General features: G+C 42.6%; 1 protein-coding gene across 1 annotated transcript in view; it reads right to left on the bottom strand.

Annotated features, from left to right (window-relative positions):
* Nucleotides 1-353: 353 nt before the first annotated feature.
* The window catches only part of atp1a3b (ATPase Na+/K+ transporting subunit alpha 3b), a 56970-nt gene continuing 35162 nt past the window's right edge, over nucleotides 354-22161 (bottom strand). The window contains exons 13-21 of the mRNA XM_028823798.2: nucleotides 10436-10586; nucleotides 9459-9627; nucleotides 9209-9363; nucleotides 2507-2630; nucleotides 2245-2390; nucleotides 2023-2153; nucleotides 1828-1929; nucleotides 1651-1742; nucleotides 354-1562 (exon numbers count right to left, since the gene is read on the bottom strand). Coding sequence (XP_028679631.1) covers nucleotides 1534-1562; nucleotides 1651-1742; nucleotides 1828-1929; nucleotides 2023-2153; nucleotides 2245-2390; nucleotides 2507-2630; nucleotides 9209-9363; nucleotides 9459-9627; nucleotides 10436-10586 — 1099 coding nt within the window. The 3' untranslated portion in view covers nucleotides 354-1533. The remainder of the gene's footprint in view (nucleotides 1563-1650; nucleotides 1743-1827; nucleotides 1930-2022; nucleotides 2154-2244; nucleotides 2391-2506; nucleotides 2631-9208; nucleotides 9364-9458; nucleotides 9628-10435; nucleotides 10587-22161) is intronic.

Raw genomic sequence — 22161 nt, 5'->3', positions numbered from 1 at the left:
TCAGCTGGCTGCAGGCGTTAGAAGCATCCATCCATTTTCTGACCCCACTTGTTCTTTAAGGTTGAAGATAAAATGAAGGCTGTCACAGCAGCCCTGGATGGAACACACTGGGGGCACTCACACCCCAACTCATGGACACCTAGCCAATTAAAAGTCACAATTTCAAACAAACTTAAAGAGAACACACATGGATTGTGACCAAGCCAGGGCTTGAGCCTACGACTCTTGGGTTCATAGGCCATAGTACAAACCACCATGCCACCTTTCTATTTTTTTATGTCTGTGGTGCCAAACCAGTGCCTGTAACCTATGATGAGCTTCAGCACATTGACGGGTGAACACTCACAGTCTGCCCCCATCAAAAGTTCTTTATTGGTGAGACTGTTCTGACAAGTAGAGAAAGAGAAAAATGTTTTTTTATTTTTATTTAGTTCAAAATCTGACAAAGTCGTTCCCTAAAACACAGAAAGAGACTGAACTTTGAGAAGTGAAGTCTGAACAAACAGCTGGACAACATCGGTACACTGGTCACACAATGAGAAAAAAGAAAGCAAACAACTGCTGTGAGCAGCCAACGTGAAACAGCCAAGGACACGGGAGGAGGAGGAGGGATGACGGTGGCCCCTCTGAACAGAAACCTGTGTTTGTATGTGAGAGGTCAATAATGCAATACCATCTACATCATTGCTATTTTGAATTATTACTTATTAGCTTATACATGGAGGTGGTCGGGGGTGAATTTATATAGGAGGGAGAAATTAAAAGACGGACAGAAGAAGTTGCAGGAGTGCAGGGTGGGCAGAATATCTCACTGTCCATCACCTGCTGGCTGCGTGACTTTGGAGACCTGCATGCAACAGCTGACTGCCTCTCTCTGCCACGGAGGCAGTGTTTTGAAAGACAAACTGGGCAACTGCCCGGCTCAGATGTGTAACCACAGAAATGGAGAGACTGGTCAGGAGCAGCTCGAAGCAACCTCAGCCAGCTATTACATCACACTGTTATTAACATCATGGCCGACCGTTCCGCTTCAAAATCAATTGGCTAAAACAAGCAAATGAGACCAGCTTGGATATGCGTCCATGGCTAAGTACTTTACAAATGGACACCTGCAAAGGACGGTAAAAACAAGTGTAAGAATAAACAGCTTTTCAATTCTTTTTCAGTAGTTCTGAGGTCTGAGCTCTAGTCCAACAGTCCACCGTAGTACGGGATGAATACGGCAGTAGAGGCTGGAGTTGGGCTGCTACCGGATGCTACTTATTACGCCAACAGGCTGGAATAGTAAGTGACCAGCTCCTTAGCAGCTAGTCTCCAGCCTCTCAGCCGAAGGAGCATATGGGGGTGTAGGGGTCAAGCCCTTGTTGGTAAGGGCAAGGGGAGCAGAGACGCACAGGGAATGGGCAGTCATCCTGTCCGCTGTCTTCGGTGTTGAGATGCTCAAAGATGTTTTCTTTTGAAAGACAGAGGAGAGACTTGAGATATGGTGGAGAATTGTGGGTGGGGATTACGACTGGTACTCTTCAAACAGGTTTAATAGTATGTCTCTTTTTCGATCCATCCTAGGGAAAAAAAAATTGAGAAATTGTGTTAGGCAACGATTAACCACGACATTCCCTCCAGAATGGACGCGTTTCATAGGAAACCTACCTCCTGGGTTCCTGCGGAGGATGAGCTTGCGAATTTCATCATAGACAAAGATGAGGAAACTGTATGGGAAGGCACAGAACCACCAACTTGGTCTGAAAAGAAGGCAACAGGACAGTCATGAAGTAAGGAAAAACTCTGGCTCCACTGGGCAAAGGGCCTGATGAAGAGGGTATTTACTTTAGAGGGTACATTCTGAGTGCCACATCCATTCCAGGACAGTAGGAGAGGAATGCCGCCAAGGCGGTCTCCTCAAAGAGGCCAAAGATGAGAATCTTGTTCCTAATTAAAAGAAAATGGCAGAAGTGAGTTAGCAGGGAAAAGCAATTATGAAAGGGGACCCCCAACTCTGTGTAACAAACACCCCGCACTCACTTCATGCCTTGCTGGAACACAGAGTTCCTGCGGGTCTTGCAAATGATGACGTCAGCCCACTGCACTACCACAATGCTCACAAAGAAAGCCGTGTGACAGGTGAACTCTACAATCTTTCTTTGCTCGTAGGTCTGGAATTGGAAGAAAGGATTTTGTAACACTTCACTGCTTAGATATATAGTAACCATTACGCTGCTCAACATTTTCAAATGCTCAACTTACCCACTGCTGGCCATAGCTGTCCTCCAGATCATTATGACTTCTGTCATCCCATTTGAGTCGAATGCCAACTAAATAGGAAGGCAGAAAACCATTTTCTGCCAAGATGACAAAGTAGCTGAAGAAGCCGCCCAAAGCCTGGATCATTCCTAAGAAGGTAAACAAGTGGCTGTTACTGTGTCTATCAGTGGTATGAGAACAGGTGTCACGAGTGATAAGTAGTAGAAAGCCACTTAAATAGGCCTTCTGTTTGCCACGCACGTACCTATCTGGCCATAGGCCATGCTGATTAGCCGCTCGTTTACCAGCTTGTCTGTCCGTGGGTTCCTGGGTTGCCTTTTCATGATGTCGCTCTCAGCTGCTTCATAAGCCAAGGAGATAGCAGGGACCTGGAAAGGTAAACATACAAAAATGTGAAGGAGATCTTCAAAACCATTTTGGCCACAAAAAGAGGGAAATATTCACAAGACACAAGAAGGAACAGCATACTGGGGTTTTTGAACTAGATTAATGGAAGTGTTTAACATTCATGCTGATTAGACTTGCCAAGTCGGAGTTTTATAGAGGCCTATACACATAATGGCTCTACTAATACTACTAGTGCTGCTGTTTTTCAAAACATACAGCCATCCAGAGAGCAAAATTCAAAACATCATCTGAGGGGAAAGGCAAAAGAAAGAAACTTGAGAAATGGACTGGTTTTAAAATAGAGAGGAGCCTTTACTGTCCACATTGTGTTACCAGCTCGTTCGAAAATACAGGTGGGCGGTTGGATCACAGAGGTCGGGGACTTTCTTAGAGTTCAGGTGAGCGGCTAGTGTTGGCTTCTGCTCAGCTGTGGGGCTGCAAGATCATCTCTGTTAGGCCCACTTGTTTAACAGCTTCAAAAACACAGAACAAATCCTTAGACATTCTGTCTCCAAAATGAGCGTGACTTATTACTCTTATTATCCATGCAAACCGCCAAAACACAAGCCCTGCACCGTGGGTCAATTCCATATATGTGCGCTCCTACTACAGAGATGCACCTTAAGCCAGTGTCACACTATGCAACTTGTAGTCGTGGGGCAGTGTTGTGCAAGTTCACACCTCATAAGAACTTGCTCAAAGTTCAGTTCACACAGATTCAAATGAATCAATTCACATTCATAGCTCACCATTTCAATTTTGAACTAGTTCATGTTCAGTTAATTTTGTATTTTTTAAGGAGTGAGAATAAATGACCAATGAGTTTACTCTTTTCAATGTTGCATGCCTTGTATTTCAATGTTGCATGCCTTATATTAGGCTATTACAGTGTTCTTGAATAAAATACAATAATTATGAAATTCCAACCATGTGATACAAATGGTGACTGTGTAACCAGTGTGTAGGTGAACTAGCCTATTACGCTGCCGGTCAAAATTCACGTCACATATTGCATGTCCAGCGGGGAAAAACATAAAAAGGCTTTGCAAAGTACAACGTTTTTCTAAAAGCGTTGTCAGCAGTGATGCAGCATAAGCACAAGCAAGCAGACACAGACAGAGGCTATTTGATTTTATGTTATTTTTTCCGAATACAAATAAATGGCAAAAAATTTGTATAAAATACATATTCGTAAAAATCTACTATTTGTTCGGATTCGGCTCCACCCCTACATTACACGGTAAGACAAAACGTTTACTCTGGACCTAAAGCAGATCCAGAATGTCACATAAAACTGAACTCGCTCATGTTGAAGTTCTTCACCTGCAAATACGTTACGTTAACTTCACCGTTCTTAGAAAAATGAGCTTGTTCAATGAACACACTCTTTTGAACTAGTTCAAGCACAACACTGCCGTGGGGTACGTTAGACTTGTTGACTGCTGTTAATGATCTTTTCACCAGATCATGCCAATCTAAATGACTAAAAATTGCTGGGCATGTCACATTTAGCAATCGCATGCCAACTTCCCAGCACAGTTGTGGTCACCCCTTTTTGTGACAGCTGGTAACGGCGCTGTATGAAGGGTTACAGGTATGGGGATTTCAACTGCAATTTCAGCACTACCACCCAGGGGATGAGAAGGGGGTCGCTGTCACTCATAACCTTGTCCATTAGCAGCCATGAAGGACGACGGCCATGTGACACCTGACCACTCATCTCCCAAGCCACTCCTCTGCTGGGTCCACAGATAAATTACAAGCGCATCCCGGTTGAAGTGGATGTCTTTAGTTTGACGCTGGGGAGAAACGATGAGACAGAGAGACGATGGACTCTTCTTTAAGTGAAAAGCTCTTTGTTATTGTTAATGGAACAGGCCAACAATTTTATTGTATTTTTCTTTGATTTACTGCAATTTAAACAGGGTTACCAAGGTGGTTCCGCAATACTTAAACCCGTGTCTGACCAGTCTATCCACAACATACATGTTGAAAATATTAATTTTTTTAATGTGGTGTTCTGTTTTAAAGATAACAAAGTACAGGACTAATAAAGTATTACTATAACCCTCTTTAACATAAAAATAAACCCACCTGTTTGCTAAACTCCTGATCTCATCCATTTCTGCATTTGCGTTTTTATTGCAGGGTGGTCAATAATTATATATGATGCCATCACGATTCATATGTTTCATTACTGAAATGGGAGCAGACTGTAATCAACTGTTTGGTGTGCTATTTTATATTTTTACTAGACAAAGAGCCCGTTTCGACAACGTAAGATGAAACGGGCACGAGTTTGTGTCAGCAGTGCATGAAGAACAAATGATAAGTAATGAAGAAGTTGTTTTGTAATGATTGTAGTCCGCTTTACTCATTACTGTACAGGCTTGTACTGTTAGTTGATGAATTTTCCAGGCCTATAGTATAATATTGAATGATGAATGTTCCAGTACAATATGGAATAGTAATAAGCATAAGCACCACAGACCTGATATAAATGTATTGAATGAATGTGTAATTGAATCAGAATGCGTAATTAGGCCTCGAGCTGTAGTCGAAATCGCCTTTCAGGCCTCTAGAGCTTTAATCGAAGTCACCTTTCTCTTTGAATTTCTGCGGCGATGATGGGGTTGGATTTCGGTCTCGTAAGGTTTTTCAAGCAGCTGCGCAGAAGGCGACTGCACATTCGGCTTCGGACGGACGTGAGTGAGTGAGGAGGCAGGCGAATTATGTATTACGATTATTTGTTCATAGTGATTTTAATATGTATTAGTAAAAACATTATTGTATTATCGAGAAATTTCCAATGCAAATGATCAGTTTACACACGTCAACCACAAGTAAGGGCTTGTAAAGGCCAAAGACATGTTTTGCACTACAACCCCAAGTAGAATATTGATGGGCAGAAGGTTCAAGGATACAGGATGTGCATGCCTAGGATTGGCTTAAAGACACACCCGAATGCATATGGGAAGGGAGTTGACTCTACATCTTTGACACCCCATTGGTTCAAGGGGAACTCAGTACAGATTCCACCAGCGCCTCGGTGTCTCTGTCTCCTCATCTGACATGTTCGTGTAAGAGGCCACACTGGACCAAAGACTGACTAGCACAGAAGCAAAAACGCATGATTTTTATTTTTCTAGTGAGAAGCTTGCTTTGTACTCTTATCTTACTATCTGGGAATTAGAGAGTTAAACAAAAAAGTGAAGTTATCAGTGCAGGCAAGTCTGACTCAGTGTGACAGTGATCAGAACTGGAGCTGCAGACTACAGTGGCATTTCCATGATGGGCTGCCAAGTGTTACTTAATAGAGCAAGAGGCAAAGACCTGGGGCCTCATGTATAACGCCGTGCGTAGAACTCACACTATAACATGGCGTAAGCACAAAAGCGGGATTGTGCGTACGCACAGAAAAATCCAGATGCAGGAATCTGTGCGCACGCATACTTTCACGTTCTTCCGCTACATAAATCCCGATTTGCGTGAAAAGTAACGCACGTGCACGCGCCTTCTGTCCCGCCCCAACTCCTCCCAGAATTACGCCTCTTTGAATATGCAAATCAATATAAATAGCCTTCTGTGAAAAGACAATGGGAAAAGCACAGGGGAAAATATAAGAATTTCAGCGAATACCAAGTGGAGGCAAAGGAAAAACATACTATTTGTTGGTTTAAACAGTGGTATAATCAACAAAAGGAAGTTGATCGAGTGACAGAGTGTCGGAAAAACTCGAAAGATTAAATTCACAAAGTCGCACAGTGCCCGAAATAAAAAAGAAATCACATATCAAAGTCACTGTGAAAAGGCGAGTTGTAGCCCACCGTCTGAGTGTCATATGAAAGCGTATTAGGGTACAAACAAAAAACATAGGTACACAGTGGGAAAAAAGCACGAAATGTCAACTTTAATCTCGAAATTTCCACTTTAATCACGTAGTTAAAGTAGAACATCATAAACTTCATCTTAAAATCGTTTATTTTACTAGTTTCTCAAGTAGCATGTTAAATGCTTTTTTCTGTGTTCGATCTTCTATGTGCTCTATGTGTGTGAATCACTACGTGCTTCCGTTCTTTCTCTTTCTCCGACAGGACACAGAATGCATTACATTCGAGATATTACAGCTCTCTGAATAATTAAAATACTGAGATGTATACGTGATATTATTTTCATGATGATAGGAATGAAAGCATGTTATTAAACATGGGAACACGGTGGCGCAGTGATTGTTCATATCTCACGCAAGAGGCTTGCTGCACCATGTGTGACCTTCGATGAAATAATTTATTACAGAAGTACTGTCTCTTTCAAACGTACTAACCTCCAATTCCTGTCCATACTTTTCTTTCTCCAATCGCCACACAATCAGCTCTGTAATAGACGTTAAGCCATTTGTAAGCTTAAAACGCCGATTCTTCAAAACTTTTAAGGAACATTGAAATATCTTCGTAGTACATGTTTAATTATTCTACAGTATTCGTCTATCCTTCCAGTGTCGCGTCAGCACCAGCAAGAATACAGCGCAAGGCAGGAGCTATCCTTGAACTATACGCTGCGGCACCGTGTCCTCACATGTTTAATTATTAACAATACAGATTATTTAAATGAAGTTAAAGTTTTATCTGTATACTATAAGCAACATATTTTGCTGCATTTCATCTTAAAAATGATATTGTCATCATACGCGCTTTATAAAGTAGCGCAGGTTGTGCAATATTATAACTGTAGTGCAAGTTTACAGTGAGGTGATTGAGTGTATTTATAGTTCTTGGGATGAAACTGTTTCTGAAACGTGAGGTCCGTACAGGAAAGGCTTTGACGCTTTTTGCCGTGGTTGAGGTAGTGTGTACTTGAAACTGTATACCGATAATTCTCTTTCCGATCATCTGCTGCTGTGATTCACACTCAGATACAGTGATATAAATACTCTGAGTGGTGCAGTAAGAGTAATATGGAAAAAGATGATCCGCAGTGGCAACCCTTAACGGGAACAGCAAAAAGAAGAACAAGATGCAGTGAGCGTAACAACGCTAAAGCAGTTATGGTATTTGGAATACTATGGCTATTCCCTGGCCCATTATATTGCAGCAGGTTAATTACAATCAGATGCATTAAATTTATGAACGATATGCGGTTAATTTCAGTGTATTTGACAAAGCCGCCGCCGTGGATGTGGATCTAAGAAAGAGTAACCACACAGGAACAGTAGCACTGCTTTGACGCTGGGTGCCGCCAGTCTGCAAAACCGAGCAGAGAAATTGCGTACGCCAAGGTATGAGTTACCGTGGAAATGTGCGTGGCTTTACGCCAAGTTTAGGTTTTATACATCGCGATTTGAGAGTGGAAAGGTTCGTACGCAACATTTCTGTGCGTACGCACCGTTTATACATGAGGCCCCAGGAGATAATCAGGGCAACACAAAAGGTCCTAGTGTGTGGATTGAGTCAGCACTGGACCCATCCATGACATAAAATTAATTACACCACCACTTTTACAACATCAGGCCTGAATTGTGTCTTCTGGAATTGATTTGCAAGTATCTCCTGTTAGTGGTTCTGGTAATTTAGATACAGTTTACATTAAGCCTTTTTTGTCACAGCAGCATTCAGGACATTGGTTCAATGCATTTAACACACACTTCCAGCATCATGTATTGAAGTACTTAGTTATCCAACGTCATCATGGTTTCTCATCTCTCCTGTTTAACAATTTCTATGAGAGCTATGTGTTCCTGACTTCCAACAACACTTCAAAGGCATTCTGGGATGTTCTTTTACATGTGTTCTCATTTTCTATTATGTAACATTTCTATAACGTTAATTGTTGTGAGGAAGCACTTTATGTGGAAGTCTTGATAAAAAAGCTCAGTTCCTTCACACGCACAGGACATGCACAACGTCATATTAAACATGTTGCAGTATTTCATGTCCTTATTTTTAACTTTCTAAGCTAAAACTTTGTAGATGTAAAAATCCATGTGAAATATAAGCAAAGTCAGCAGCTATAGTATCACCTCAAAGGAACTGACTAATTGCGCAGCTCTGTTTCTTAATAAACACTGAGTTTAAGGAGTCAGATGTCATTTGGTCTCTAAATAGTGTCACACACGTGCATATGGGAGGCAGTCGAAGGGCTTACGTTGATTGTACTTTTACGTCTGGCCAGGAGGTGGCAATGTGTACTAACTCTCTCTTCCCTGTTGTCCAGACCTTCCAAAGATGAGCCAGCATGACATCACTTCCTGTTCCAGCTCTACAAGCACACCCTTCCTGTCTACCCTCTATAAGAACCTACCCGTTCTCAGTGTATAGTCTGTTCAGACTGGACTCAGTCTCTAGTGATAACTCTTTGCTTTATTCACAGAATGTTTTCTGACGATTATACGTGGTGGCTACCCCAGCCCTTTTTCTGCCCATTATTCCTCTTTTGCAATGGCCACTCCAAAAAGATATGGACACATTATTTTTGATGTACAAGTTTCAGAAATTCTACTATCTGTTCTCCCGCCTATTAACACCCTCCCACAAACTTTCATTTGAGATATCCCCAGCCTTACCATGTCTGTGCCCAAGTCAATGCAGAGAATGGTGATAGTCCCCAGAGGTAAGGGGACGTTGGCCATGATGAACATCAGGAATGGTGTAATTTCAGGGATATTACTTGTCAAGGTGTAGGCAATGGACTTTTTCAGGTTGTCAAAGATCAGTCGACCTGGAGAAGAGAATGTGTTTCTTCAGCACTACTAAGAGACAATCTACAGTTACTTGTAGCCCAAATATGTTTCTCCATTTGGCTGACACTCTCACCTTCTTCTACTCCTGTGACAATTGATGCAAAGTTATCATCTAGAAGGATCATGTCTGCTGCCTGTTTGGATACATCAGAGCCAGCGATACCCATGGCTACTCCAATATCTGCCTTCTTCAGAGCAGGGGAGTCATTGACTCCATCTCCTGTCACAGCCACAATAGCACCCTTAAAAACAAAAGTGCATGGAAAATAATCAAAACAAATATGGAAAAGAAAATCAACAGAGGCTGGATACTGTGCTTTATTTTGGCACTTAGATTCACTAATTACCTACATTAGAAATGAAACGTCAAGCAAAATGACACATTTTATTGGCTAACTAAAAAGATTACAATATGCAAGCTTTTGAGGCAACACAGGATCCATCTTGCCTGAAGAAGGAGCCTGAGTTGCCTCGAAAGCTTGCATGTTGTAATCTTTTTAGTTAACCAATAAAAGGTGTCATTTTGCTTGACTTTTCGCTACATTCATAATGGCTAACATAGTACAACACCCTAGTACTACTACATTAGAAATGAAAAGCTAGACTTGACATGATATGCTGTGCTTTATCTTATCCCACCTAACTCCTCTCATGGTCGGCTCTTTATTTTTGAGGTCACTCGCTTTATCCTTTGCAACAAGGATTTAGCAGGTAGACACGTGGCACGAATGAGCCTCCTGTCCCAGACAAACTTAACCCCTTGAAAGTGCTACAATAAGAAGGACCAGGGGGCGCAACTTAAATAAACCAGGAGAAAAATCAATGGTATTATCCTAAAACCCGTAACACTCAGTGAGGCTCAGTTCTCAGAAAAGATGAAAGGACCTCAACAGAACAGCACATTTGTGCTAATGTGAAATTACCGTTCTGTGTAAAAACCTACTCCTCTTTCAGTTAGCCTCTGTGGATCGCTTTATAAACTGGGGGCTTCGCTTCTATCAGATGTCCATGGAGAATTCAAGACCATTACGTGGAGCTCAGTGCTTTTACCTGTCTCTGGCAGCCTTCCACAATAATGAGTTTCTGCTGTGGTGATGTTCTGGCAAAAACAATCTCTGTGTGGTTTCGGAGTACCTCGTCGATTTGTTCCTGGGTTAAATCTTTCAGATCTGTCCCGTGAATCACACAAGCTTTGGCATCTCTAAAAGAGTGGAGGAAGAGAAGCAGTTAATACGCATGTTCTTGCTATTGAGCACCAAGCATATCAAATGGCATCCTAAACAAGCAGTACTGTGAAATAAGGCCTAAACAAATGTTCACAATCTGTGCTTCTTGCTGATTTCGGCCTTAAAACAATCACCAGCATGGAACAAGGCCTAAATAAATGTTGACAGTCTGTGCTTCTAGTCTGTTTTGGCTGCAAGTACCTAACTGATCCAGGTTTTCTGTGAGGTCTGCTGTTACCAGATGGCAGGTTACTTCCTTCAATAACATAACCGGGTACTTCTGCTGCGTTCACTTGCAATGGTAACTATGGATAACATGCGCTTTCATCATCTAGATACCCTTATAAGTGGTAGCTCTCAGTGGGACAATTTGCAGATAACTTTGTAAACCAAGCTCACTGAGTTGCCGACATCCCAATGTATTTTATTAAATAAAATTAAGAAGATGTGTCTCGCACATGGTCAGTGTTGGCATGTGGGGTGAGGCAGTGACACGATCACCTCAGGTAGCACTTTGGTAAGGGTGCCACTCTCATTTAACAGTATTTGTACACTTCCGGTTCCTTGTTTATATGCTAACTTTAAATAAAAACTATGAGAAATATTTTCATTTTAAAAGTTTCAAATTGCACAAATCACATAATGTCACCTTACTGGGCACATCCACTATCTGTCAGTGCCTGATACTGTTGTCCATTTTCCTGATTTTTGCTCAGAGTATTGTGTATATTCTTTCGTAAGTTGCTTTGGATGAAAACGTCTGCTAAGCAAATAAATGTAAATGTATATAATCATTATGTCACTTTGTATTCACTTCTGGAATGTGATTAACGTGGCGGCCCCTTGTGTGTTGTCTGTTCAACGCCACACACGTGTTTAGTTAAGAAGGGCAGGCGTCTCAGTTTGTAAGACAGAGTTTGAATGTGCCAAGGCAGGGAAAAGTGCAGGATGAGCAAAACTGTCAAGTTTCATTTCGCTAAGTAAAAATGGGGAGTCAAACAGAAAAAATTAAGTATTTGGACATTTTTATTTTTTATTGCCTATTTTGTGATTTATTGTTCTAAAAGCTAATCTTTTTAAAATTAAAAAATAACATTTATTTATTACTTAGTTCCTTGTTATGAGAATGCTCTGTATCATGGAATAAGAGTAGTGTAGCCTGTATCATCTGATGTCTAGTGAGGATTGGGGGCATCAACAATGTATCCTGCCTCAGATGGCATTACTAACCATGGTGCCCTACTATTAGCAGTAAAATATTGCAGGGTAATGTGCACAAAAACATGTGTAGGACAACACCTCTTGGCTTAAGTGAACTCTAAATCAATAGGCCTCTAGCATTTTACAACGCTAATAACTGTGCTAAGTTTCATTTGGATTGAGTAATTCATTGTTGATTTATGATTTTCTTCGAGTCACAGACACTCATCAGTCCAAAAGTAGCAAAGTCTTGTTCAGGGATGCCTAAAATGTATAATTCTGTTGAAGAGTCTACAGTCAGTGGCAGATCCAGCTTCGGGGTGCTTGCTCCAGGCCACACCCAAATGAGGGGCCCACGAACATGACAAAAATAAAATTTTGAGGGACGCCATGCTCCCCAACTGACACCCCCATCCTGGAAACCATCCTTTGTAACCAACCACCACCACCTCCCTCCCCCATACCACAGCCTACTGAAACAGATGTGTTGGTGGGGTGGGTAAGAGTGGGGGTCCAGTAATGAGCTTGCACCTCCAAAACCATTGTTCCATCACTGTCCACAGTAGTATATGTTTCTCAGTAGAACAAACCTAATGGAGTGATTTTCCTCAAAACCAATCCGGTTCTAGCATTTTGCAATGCCAGTAACTCTGCCAAGTTTAATACATATTGAGAGACGAGTTTTTGAGTCATCCTAACCACAGGCTCACACCCAGACCAGCAAGCAACACTTCAAAATGAGTGATTCTGTTAAAAACTCAGTCATCACATCATCCATCCATCTATCCATCTTCTTAACCCACTTGTCCAGAGTAGGGGCGCAAGGCAGCTGGAGCCTATCCTAGCAAGCATAGGGTGTAAGACAGGAACAATACCAGGAGAGGGCACCAATCCATCAGAAGGCATTACCAATTTAGCATCGCCAATCCAATAAACCCTGTTGGAGGAAACTGTTGGAGGAAACCCACACAGACAGAAGGAGAACATGTAAACTCTAAGCAAGGAACAACTGGGATGCTGACATTCTTTCCATATACCTAATCATTTATTTATATATATATACAGTATATATACAGTATATATATATATATATATATATATATATATATATATATATATATATATATATATATATATACACACAGTATATATTGTGGGAGATGGCTGGCTGTTCATCCTGGCCAATACCCTCAGGCCGCTAGATGGAGCCCTCCCTGTACCATGGGAGTGCCCCAAAGACCAGCAGGGAATCATGGACAATGGAGTTTTTATTCCCGACCCTGCTGGACACCGTGGGGCCCACCAGAGGATGCTGCAGGGAGGCTCAAGGACTTATACATGCCCTATAACCCGGAAGTACATCCTGATCACATAACCAGAAGGAACGACGTGCTTCCGGGATATATTTATATATATTCTCTTTAATAAAACCCCTGTGTGCGTCCAGTGTCCATGTGTGTGTCTTCTGGTGAAGTGCGCATGCGTGGTGCACGGTGCGATGCTTCATAGGCCGCCTGACGCGTCACACAAGACAGAGAGGGCGGGACCTATAAAATATCGCGCGGTTGATCCAATTGGATTTCTGTAAATGAGGTAAGACCTAAAACATGAGGCACAAAAAATTGGGTACTGAGACGCAGAGACCAGCTTCCCCAAAGAGGTGGGATTAGTGTTTGTTGTTGTGCAAGTGTTCACTCTGAGGATGTCAGATTTGCGATTAAGAAGCCTGGCCCGGTAAAGTGTAAAGTGTCAGTCGTTGAAGGGGTTTTCCTAAATATACGAATTTTCATGATATTACAATAGGAAGACTTTTAAAGTAGATTTATTTTCCCGCACATAAAATCTGTTGCTGGGGAGACGCCACTCATACAATAATCAGCTGCACGCCAGCACAGATTAAAATACTTGCTGGGCTGTGGATCTGCACAGTACTTGCTGGAGAGATGCCACAAGCACGATTATCAACTGCATGCCACACATTACATCAGTTGCTGGGGAGAATCTCCTGATTGCCCACTGTTGTGACAGAAAATGAAACGCATATTACGGACATCAAAGTCAGTATTACTGTCAGAGAAAATACAGGCATTTTATGGAAATACAAACCAGTATTACTACGAGAGAAAATTAAAGGCACACAATACAGTGATGCATATTGCAGCCACATACAAGCCAGGATTGCTGTAACAAAGTATTACGGACGTACAAACCTATATTACTGTGACTATCTACTAACAACATGCCACCCAAAAAAGAAGACAAAGAAAATGAGCGTCAGAAAAACGCTAAAAGAGAAAGACTCAGAAGAACAAATAGATCTATAGAAGAACAGGAAAATGAGCATAAAAAAATTATCAAAGAGAATGCACTACTGTTCTAGCGCCCGTTATTGTAACGGGCTTAATGTCTAGTATATATATATAAATATAAACATTCCTAGTTCTGAATCACAATCTGATTATTTAGGTGGTTACATGCAGACAATTATATAGAAACCTCATCAAGGACTTTGTTAAATGGTGCGACTTAAACCACCTACAACTGAACACCAGCAAAACCAAGGAACTGGTGGTGGATTTTAGGAGACCCAGGCCCCTCATGGACCCCGTGATCATCAGAGGTGACTGTGTGCAGAGGGTGCAGACCTATAAATACTTGGGAGTGCAGCTGGACGATAAATTGGACTGGACTGCCAATACTGATTCTCTGTGCAAGAAAGGACAGAGCCGCCTGTACTTCCTTAGAAGACTGGCATCCTTCAACATCTGCAGTAAGATGCTGCAGATGTTCTATCAGATGGTTGTGGCGAGTGCCCTCTTCTACGCAGTGGTGTGCTGGGGAGGCAGCATTAAGAAGAAGGATGCCTCACGCCTGGACAAACTGGTGAGGAAGGCAGGCTCTATTGTTGGCATAGAGCTGGACGGTTTGACATCCGTAGCAGAGCAACGGGCACTCAGCAGGCTCCTATCAATTATGGAGAATCCACTGCATCCACTAAACAGTGTCATCTCCAGACAGAGGAGCAGTTTCAGCGACAGACTGCTGTCACTGTCCTGCTCCACTGACAGACTGAGAAGATCATTCCTCCCCCAAACTATGCGACTCTTCAATTCCACCAGAGGGGGTAAACGTTGAACATTATTCAAGTTATTGTCTGTTTTTTACCTGCATTTTTTATTACTCTTTAATTTAATATTTTTTGCTGCTGGAGTATGTGAATTTCCCCCTGGGATTAATAAAGTATCTATCTATCTATCTATCTATCTATCTATCTATCTATCTATCTATCTATCTATCTATCTATCTATCTATCTATCTATCTATCTATCTATCTACCAAGTAATGCTTGTGGTTGGTTGGCCAGTCGGCAAACATCAGTTGCGAGAAGCAGCTCATGACATCCGAGGTGCGATCCCCATAAGGGGATACAAAAGTGCGCAACACCTGACAAGCCCCAATAAGGGCAAAACATGTGTTGTGCACTCTTTGTATTATTTGGCAGACACGGTATCATATATATAGTGTATATACCGACAGAAAGTTGGTCAGCCTCAAATGTTATTTTGTCCGTGTGTTGAATTTGGAGTTAAACAAGACCAACTCAATGCATTTCCTTTGCTTTTTTTATTTTTTTTGCCTTTTAAGTTCTAAAAAAAATATAGCTAATCTTTAAACACTTGTTATGCAGGTTGAGCAGCAAATGAACAGTGGCCTCACACCCATCCATCCACCATCCCAACCCGCCTATCCAGGAAAGGTGGGCAGAGCAGCTGGAGCCAATTCATGCAAACATTGGGCACAAGGCAGGAACAATCTCCAGATGGAGCAGTGGACTCATATTTCCTCAAAAAATTATATCAACACAAGTAAATGGAAAATGGAAAAATGATGTGATGGCAAAAATGATAATCATTTCCATAGGATGTGAATGCAGCCTTAGTGCTTCTCCTTATTTTCTGCCAAGATTGTTTGCTAAGAGTGGTGAATGCTAAAAGGCAAGCATTGGGTCACCAGTAACGCCCTTGTTGGCCTGCCTGTCAGCCAGCATCTACAAATCATGTAACGTTTTAAATTTCTGCTGTGAGTGACAGATGTTGATGTTCACAACATATATTTTTAGTGAAGGTACATAAATTCCAGTTATTCAAATGAAAATCTTTATGCATAGTCTGTACACCATGCCTAATGGTTTTACAAACCGTTCCAAAAAACTTGTATCCTGTTCAGCCCTGGGCGTTTCCTCAGTATTTTCTGTTGGTTTCATCACATCAGACCACTTTTTGAATATCTGCTGGTTGCACATACAGAATGTTGTTATTTAACTTTGCCACCACCGAAGGGTGAAGTCATATCCTCGCTTCACTCAGTAGACAATGAGGCCCTGTGCTGCCTGAGCTGACAGTGAAGCCGCTTTGCTCCATACAGTGTATCCCAGATTTTTGTCTCTGACATTCAGCCAATCACTCTGACAGCAAAAACCGTACCATTGAGTGTTGTCGACATCATTAGCTGCTGCATCAGCAGACTCTCCGCTAAGAGCGCTGCTAGGGCTGAGGCTGCTGAGTGACACTATGTACTTCAGTGTGGTCATGAGAATGTAACTCACTTGAACTTGAAATGGTGCTATGTCCTCTGGCTTGGGTCTTCCTCTCTTGTGGGCCTTCTGAAGCCAGGCTAACGTTATGAGCAACGTGCAAAGTTCCACACAACTAGCCAACTTGCCACCAACAGAAACAACATGACAGAAAAGAAAATGCGAGCCAGCTTGTGTTCCCTTTAGCGCACCACTCAATACTGAATTTTAGCAAGGGATATTGTAAGGTACACCATGGCCTACAGTCTTTTGCTAGAGAGAGCGGGGGGGCCAGCCTGTCTGGATGACCGAGGACAGAACGAACATGGTCACAACGGCATTAGTACGTAAGAAAATATCTTTGTACAAGCCAACCCGCTACGTCGCATAATTATGTATTGATGGGTGAACACTTCCTGAAAGACACAGTTGTCCAAATGGGGTGGGTTTAAGGATACGACTGTGAGTGAATGAAAAGATGGAACTCTGCAGAGAGCAACATACAATTGTCTGTGACTGAAAACTGGGTTTGGCAGATACAGGCATATCGTTTTGAAAGTGTGTGCCTGTGCCTTATTAATTGTCATTGCAAAGGCCAATGTAACAGGAAATTGTCTGTGTGTAAAAGTAAAAGGTAAATTTGAATCTGATGGGGTCAGGGATTCTCTCTCTCTCACGCCTGTGTGTTGTGTGTGTGTGTGTGTGTGTGTCTCTCTCGCCCGCCTGTGTATGTGTGTGTCTCTCTCTCACACGCGCCTGTGTGTGTGTGTGTGTCTCTCTCGCCCGCCTGTGTGTGTGTGTCTCTCTCGCCCGCCTGTGTGTGTGTGTCTCTCTCTCGCGTGCGTCTGTGTGTGTCTCTCTTGCACCCGCCTGTGTGTGTGTGTGTCTCTCTCTCGAGTGCGTCTGTGTGTGTCTCTCTCGCGCATGCCTGTGTGTGTGTCTCTCGCATGCGCCTGTGTGTGTCTCTCTTGCGCGCACGCCTGTGTGTTGTAAGTGAATGAAAAGATGGAACTCTGGAGAGAGCAACATACAATTGTCTGTGACTGAAAACTGGGTTTGGCAGATACAGGCATATCGTTTTGAAAGTGTGTGCCTGTGCCTTATTAATTGTCATTGCAAAGGCCAATGTAACAGGAAATTGTCTGTGTGTAAAAGTAAAAGGTAAATTTGAATCTGATGGGGTCAGGGATTCTCTCTCTCTCACGCCTGTGTGTTGTGTGTGTGTGTGTGTGTCTCTCTCGCCCGCCTGTGTATGTGTGTGTCTCTCTCTCACGCGCGCCTGTGTGTGTGTGTGTGTCTCTCTCGCCCGCCTGTGTGTGTGTGTCTCTCTCTCGCGTGCGTCTGTGTGTGTCTCTCTTGCGCCCGCCTGTGTGTGTGTGTGTCTCTCTCTCGAGTGCGTCTGTGTGTGTCTCTCTCGCGCATGCCTGTGTGTGTGTCTCTCTCGCGCGCACGCCTGTGTGTTGTAAGTGAATGAAAAGATGGAACTCTGGAGAGAGCAACATACAATTGTCCGTGACTGAAAACTGGTTTTGGCAGATACAGACATATCTTTTTGAAAGTTTGTTCCTGCGCCTTATTAATTGTCATTGCAAGGGCTAATCTAACAGGAAATTGTCTGCATGTAAAAGTAAAAGGTAAATTTGAATCTGATGGAGTCAGGGAAATCAGGGGAATATGTACAGTTTGTGAGGTAGGAGCTGCGATTCTTTTACACCCCAGTACATTGCGGTGAATGCTGGTAACAGTCAGTCTAGTGCCTTTACAGAGACTTCTTGCTGGCATGAGGTTTCTGAGAAGCATGACGACTGAACCAATTTTAAGTTTGACTTTATGCAGAGGCATGCCAGTGGGAGTAATGGCTGCCCAGTGGGTCATGGGAATAACGCCGCCGGATCGCCAGTCGGTATCGTTTATGATCGGAACTACGATGGTATGTGATCTTCTTCAAACCTCCAACTTTCGTTCTTAATTAATGAAAACATTCTTGGCAAATGCTTTTGCTCTTGCGCGAATTGTTGGCTCTGTAGTGCGTGTGCCATGGTCAGCTGCTTAGTGAATTGTTGGTGGGCAGGGCTCGGTCTTGCGTGCGTCTTGCTTGCCATGGACTTAGTGAATTATATATATAGATGGTGAAGACCTAAATGCTGGAGGGCTGGTACTATGCACTGATGAGTACTTCAAGCTACAAATGATGATGTCAAGATTCCATGGAATCCTTTTTAATATATATGTAAATAATTTTAAAAAATCATACAAACTTACATTTGTCTGAAAATTCACGATAAGAGCTAGTTTAGAGGAAGTGATGGAGACTATGACGCAGGAAGCTTAATCCGAAATGCACCCTTGGACCTTTACCTACAGAAGCCCTTCACTAACGCCATTTGACGAGACAATTCATTAAATTGGCAGATCTGATAGTGGCGCCATTATCTGAATGCCACAGAAATAGTAGCGGACAAACCAGCAGCCACTTTCACACTAAGACCCCGGGACAGTATTAGGGTCAGCTATTCAAGGATTTCAGTTACTTTTGCTTGTCCTCACTGTTAAAGCTCCCAGACTAGTGCAGGCTCAGATACAGAAAGGTGGGGACAAATTCTGGAAGTTGTGTAGAAGCTCTGTAACTCCTTTCTCTCGCCCTTATGGTTTGCAGCTTGTTTGCAAGTTGAGCCCTTTGTGTCTTAGCACTGCCCACATTTGGGGCCTTAATAATTTGGTCATACTGTATGTTATTGCTTCATCTATAGTCTACTATATTACTCTACGGAGGACACTTTTGGTTTCGGTGTTCAGTAGCTGGCTTATTTCAAAGAGAAAGCTTTTCAAAATCAACAGACTTAAGTTTTTAGCTTGATCTGTAAAAACATTAAAGCTAGTTGTAGATCTGCGCCACCAAGTCTCTTCTGACCGGTTCACTTTCATTAATGTCAGCTAGACCACTTACAAATTGCCTAAATCCTTTTACATTTTTGTTCGTATATCGACCAAGAATATTCCCGGTAATCGTACACAGTGTCTTGAACTCTGCCAAGTTGGGTGTCATGAGATATTAATTTGGACTTTATTATCATACCAGCCATGTGCACCCAACTACGTTGTGCGTGTTAAAGTTGTCTGTGAAGGGCTCCCTGTTTAAACGCGGGTGCCAGTCATGAACTGGGCCCTTCGTCGCACAGCATTATGATTTTTTATAAGGGAAACAAAATTACAAAACAAAACCCTTGGACATTGATTCGATAGGAACAGCCTACTCGGAATCACTGTCCGAATAGTAATTATGTGGTGGTGGAGGAGCATTTCTGCTTCTCTCCGTTCACAGTCCGTCTCGTTTTCACGACGCTGTCGTTTCCTCTCACGATCTCTTCTCAACCTTTCTCCAATCTCGCAGGTTGCTTTGTGGCAATCCAAAGAGTAAGGCAATATACACGGAGCAATGGTTATAAAAGGGGGACACATAGGTATCCACGCTCTTTAAAGCATAAATAGGGATCACTTCACTGACATGTGAGCAAGCCACGGTACAACTGTGAGACGCGCAGCACTCGCTGGCTACAACGTAACAATAATAATTTCCAGAACGTGCTGTTACGTTGTCATTCATTTTACCCACTGTCTTTCTTTCATTCATATGTTACGTAGGCACGTAAATTTTATCTTCGACAATCTCATTCTCTAACCAGGCCTCAGGAGCTAACCAGCGTAACACTGTCCACCACCCCTTTCATTATTCCGGCACATTGTTGACATCTGTGAGTAACAACAACGTACTAAACTGGAAGGTTGTCTACGCATGAGTGGAATTTGCGGACAAACAAAGATCAAGATCCAAATGAAGATTATATATAAAAATATGACCCCCACCTACTAATTTACCATTGAATTCCTGGGAGGGCTCATAAGCATTGATGGGGTCTCTTTCGTGTTCATCTTAGCAGTGTGGAGCGGAGGTTGAAAAGCTGGACAAAATGGTAAGCTACATGTTATGAACAATGGAAAGCAAAATGAGGTGTACTATACAATGGTGAGACATCACACTGCAGAAGAGTCAGTCCTTGAAAGGGCATCAGGACTAGGACCTAATTTAGACACAAAATAGCTGTTGTTTCGGCTAAGGGTATTTAGTGGAAGCAGAAACACTGGACAGTTTTAATTGTATGGTTGATGTCTGGCAATGACACAGTCATATGCACTATATGAACTTTTAGAGGTCCTGCCGTGCCACTTGTTGGGTTTATGGTTATATCCTTTTGTTCAACAGAAGGCCATAACACAACTACTGAGATGGGACAAGAGGGGTGGCAGGTTGTGTCATGGAGTGTTTTGATTGGTTAAATTATTTACAGATTTCAGGAATTTTAGTACATGTCCCAATGGCTTAACCTTTGTTGAAAAGCATCTTGCTTGTTTTAACTTCTGCAGAAATGGTGCAGTTATTGACCAGTGTCAACTGAGGGTGGCATATATAAATCGGCAGGCTTTTAAAAGTACTAGGGGGGAAGAAAACCAAAAATGGAAAAACGTGCTGAGAGAAAGAAAGAACGAATATGAGGGACAATTAGGAAGATGCATACATTTTGAGAATATCAGGACAGATGGCATTAGTCCTGCTGAGCAGCGTGAGGGAGCACGACAGCTGGCAGTTGTGGAGAGCAGAATTCAAATCTGCTCTAAGACAGCAGAGGAAAATGGTGGAGAGACGTTGCATTATGGGGGAACAGTGTGTGAGATCCAATCCGGAGCGTTGTGGCATCAATGTGGTGAGGAAAGAGCTAGGGGAGGTTAAGGAGGGCTTCGTCGGGAGAGTTGATGCAGTAACCTTGTTATGCCGAATGGAGGGTATGTGGGTACTGATGGGAGGTGGTAGAATGGGATGGTGATGTCTTTGCTGGAGGGATTTGTTCTGCTGTCCTGAGATTGAAAGGGAATACATCGAGGAGGGGTCTTGTTTTAAAAATATGGGTTATGCATTCCTAAAGACATGGTTTTTATGGAGACAATTTTACTGAAGGATTAATTAAGTTTAATTATTTATTCTTATGGAAAATAAGGAGGAGGGGGGGTGGCACAAAGGTTCGTGTCCCAGGTCCTCTCTGTGTGGAGTTTACATGTACTCCCCGTGTCTGCATGGGTTTCCTTCCGGGTGCTCCGGGGTCCTCCCACATGCAGGTTAGGTGGATTGCTTACGCTAAATTGGCCCTCGTGTGTTCTTGGGTGTGTGGGTGTTTGCCCTATGATGGGCTCACACCCTGTTCATTGTTTGTTCCTGCCTTGGGCCCTTAGCTAGCTAGGATATGCTCCAGCAAACCCTCGCGCAGGACAAAGCAATTTAGAAAATGGCTGAGCGAATTCATTGGGAAATTTTAATTCTTTCTTTTTAATAAAAACTGTACACTTTTTGTACAGAAACTTGTATAGGCCTTCTCACTTGCTACTGTTCCATGTCGGTCATGAACTATAAGAGGTCCCAACACGAGTTGGTGCCCATGGCTACGGACATCACAGGGGCAATTAACATGCCCAATTAAAAAGAGTAGGGCTGGGAGATAAAACGATAAAGATAATTATTGTGAAATAACTTTTCTTCAATAGAAATGCAAGACATGGTCGACACAGCATTGCTAGAACTCATTCCATCCATGTTTTGACAGACAACTCCAAAGAGAATGAAAATAGCACCAGGCCGAACCAATCATGTGGCTGAGTTACAGCCACCTCAGCTTAGGTTAGGTTGACATACACAGAACTGAGCGTAGGTGTAAAAGCTGGAAGCAGCA

This window comes from Erpetoichthys calabaricus, chromosome 17 (assembly GCF_900747795.2).
Source record: "Erpetoichthys calabaricus chromosome 17, fErpCal1.3, whole genome shotgun sequence".
NCBI lineage: Eukaryota > Metazoa > Chordata > Cladistia > Polypteriformes > Polypteridae > Erpetoichthys > Erpetoichthys calabaricus.
Note: the sequence above shows the minus strand (reverse complement) of the source record. Positions and strands in the feature narration are given on the sequence as shown.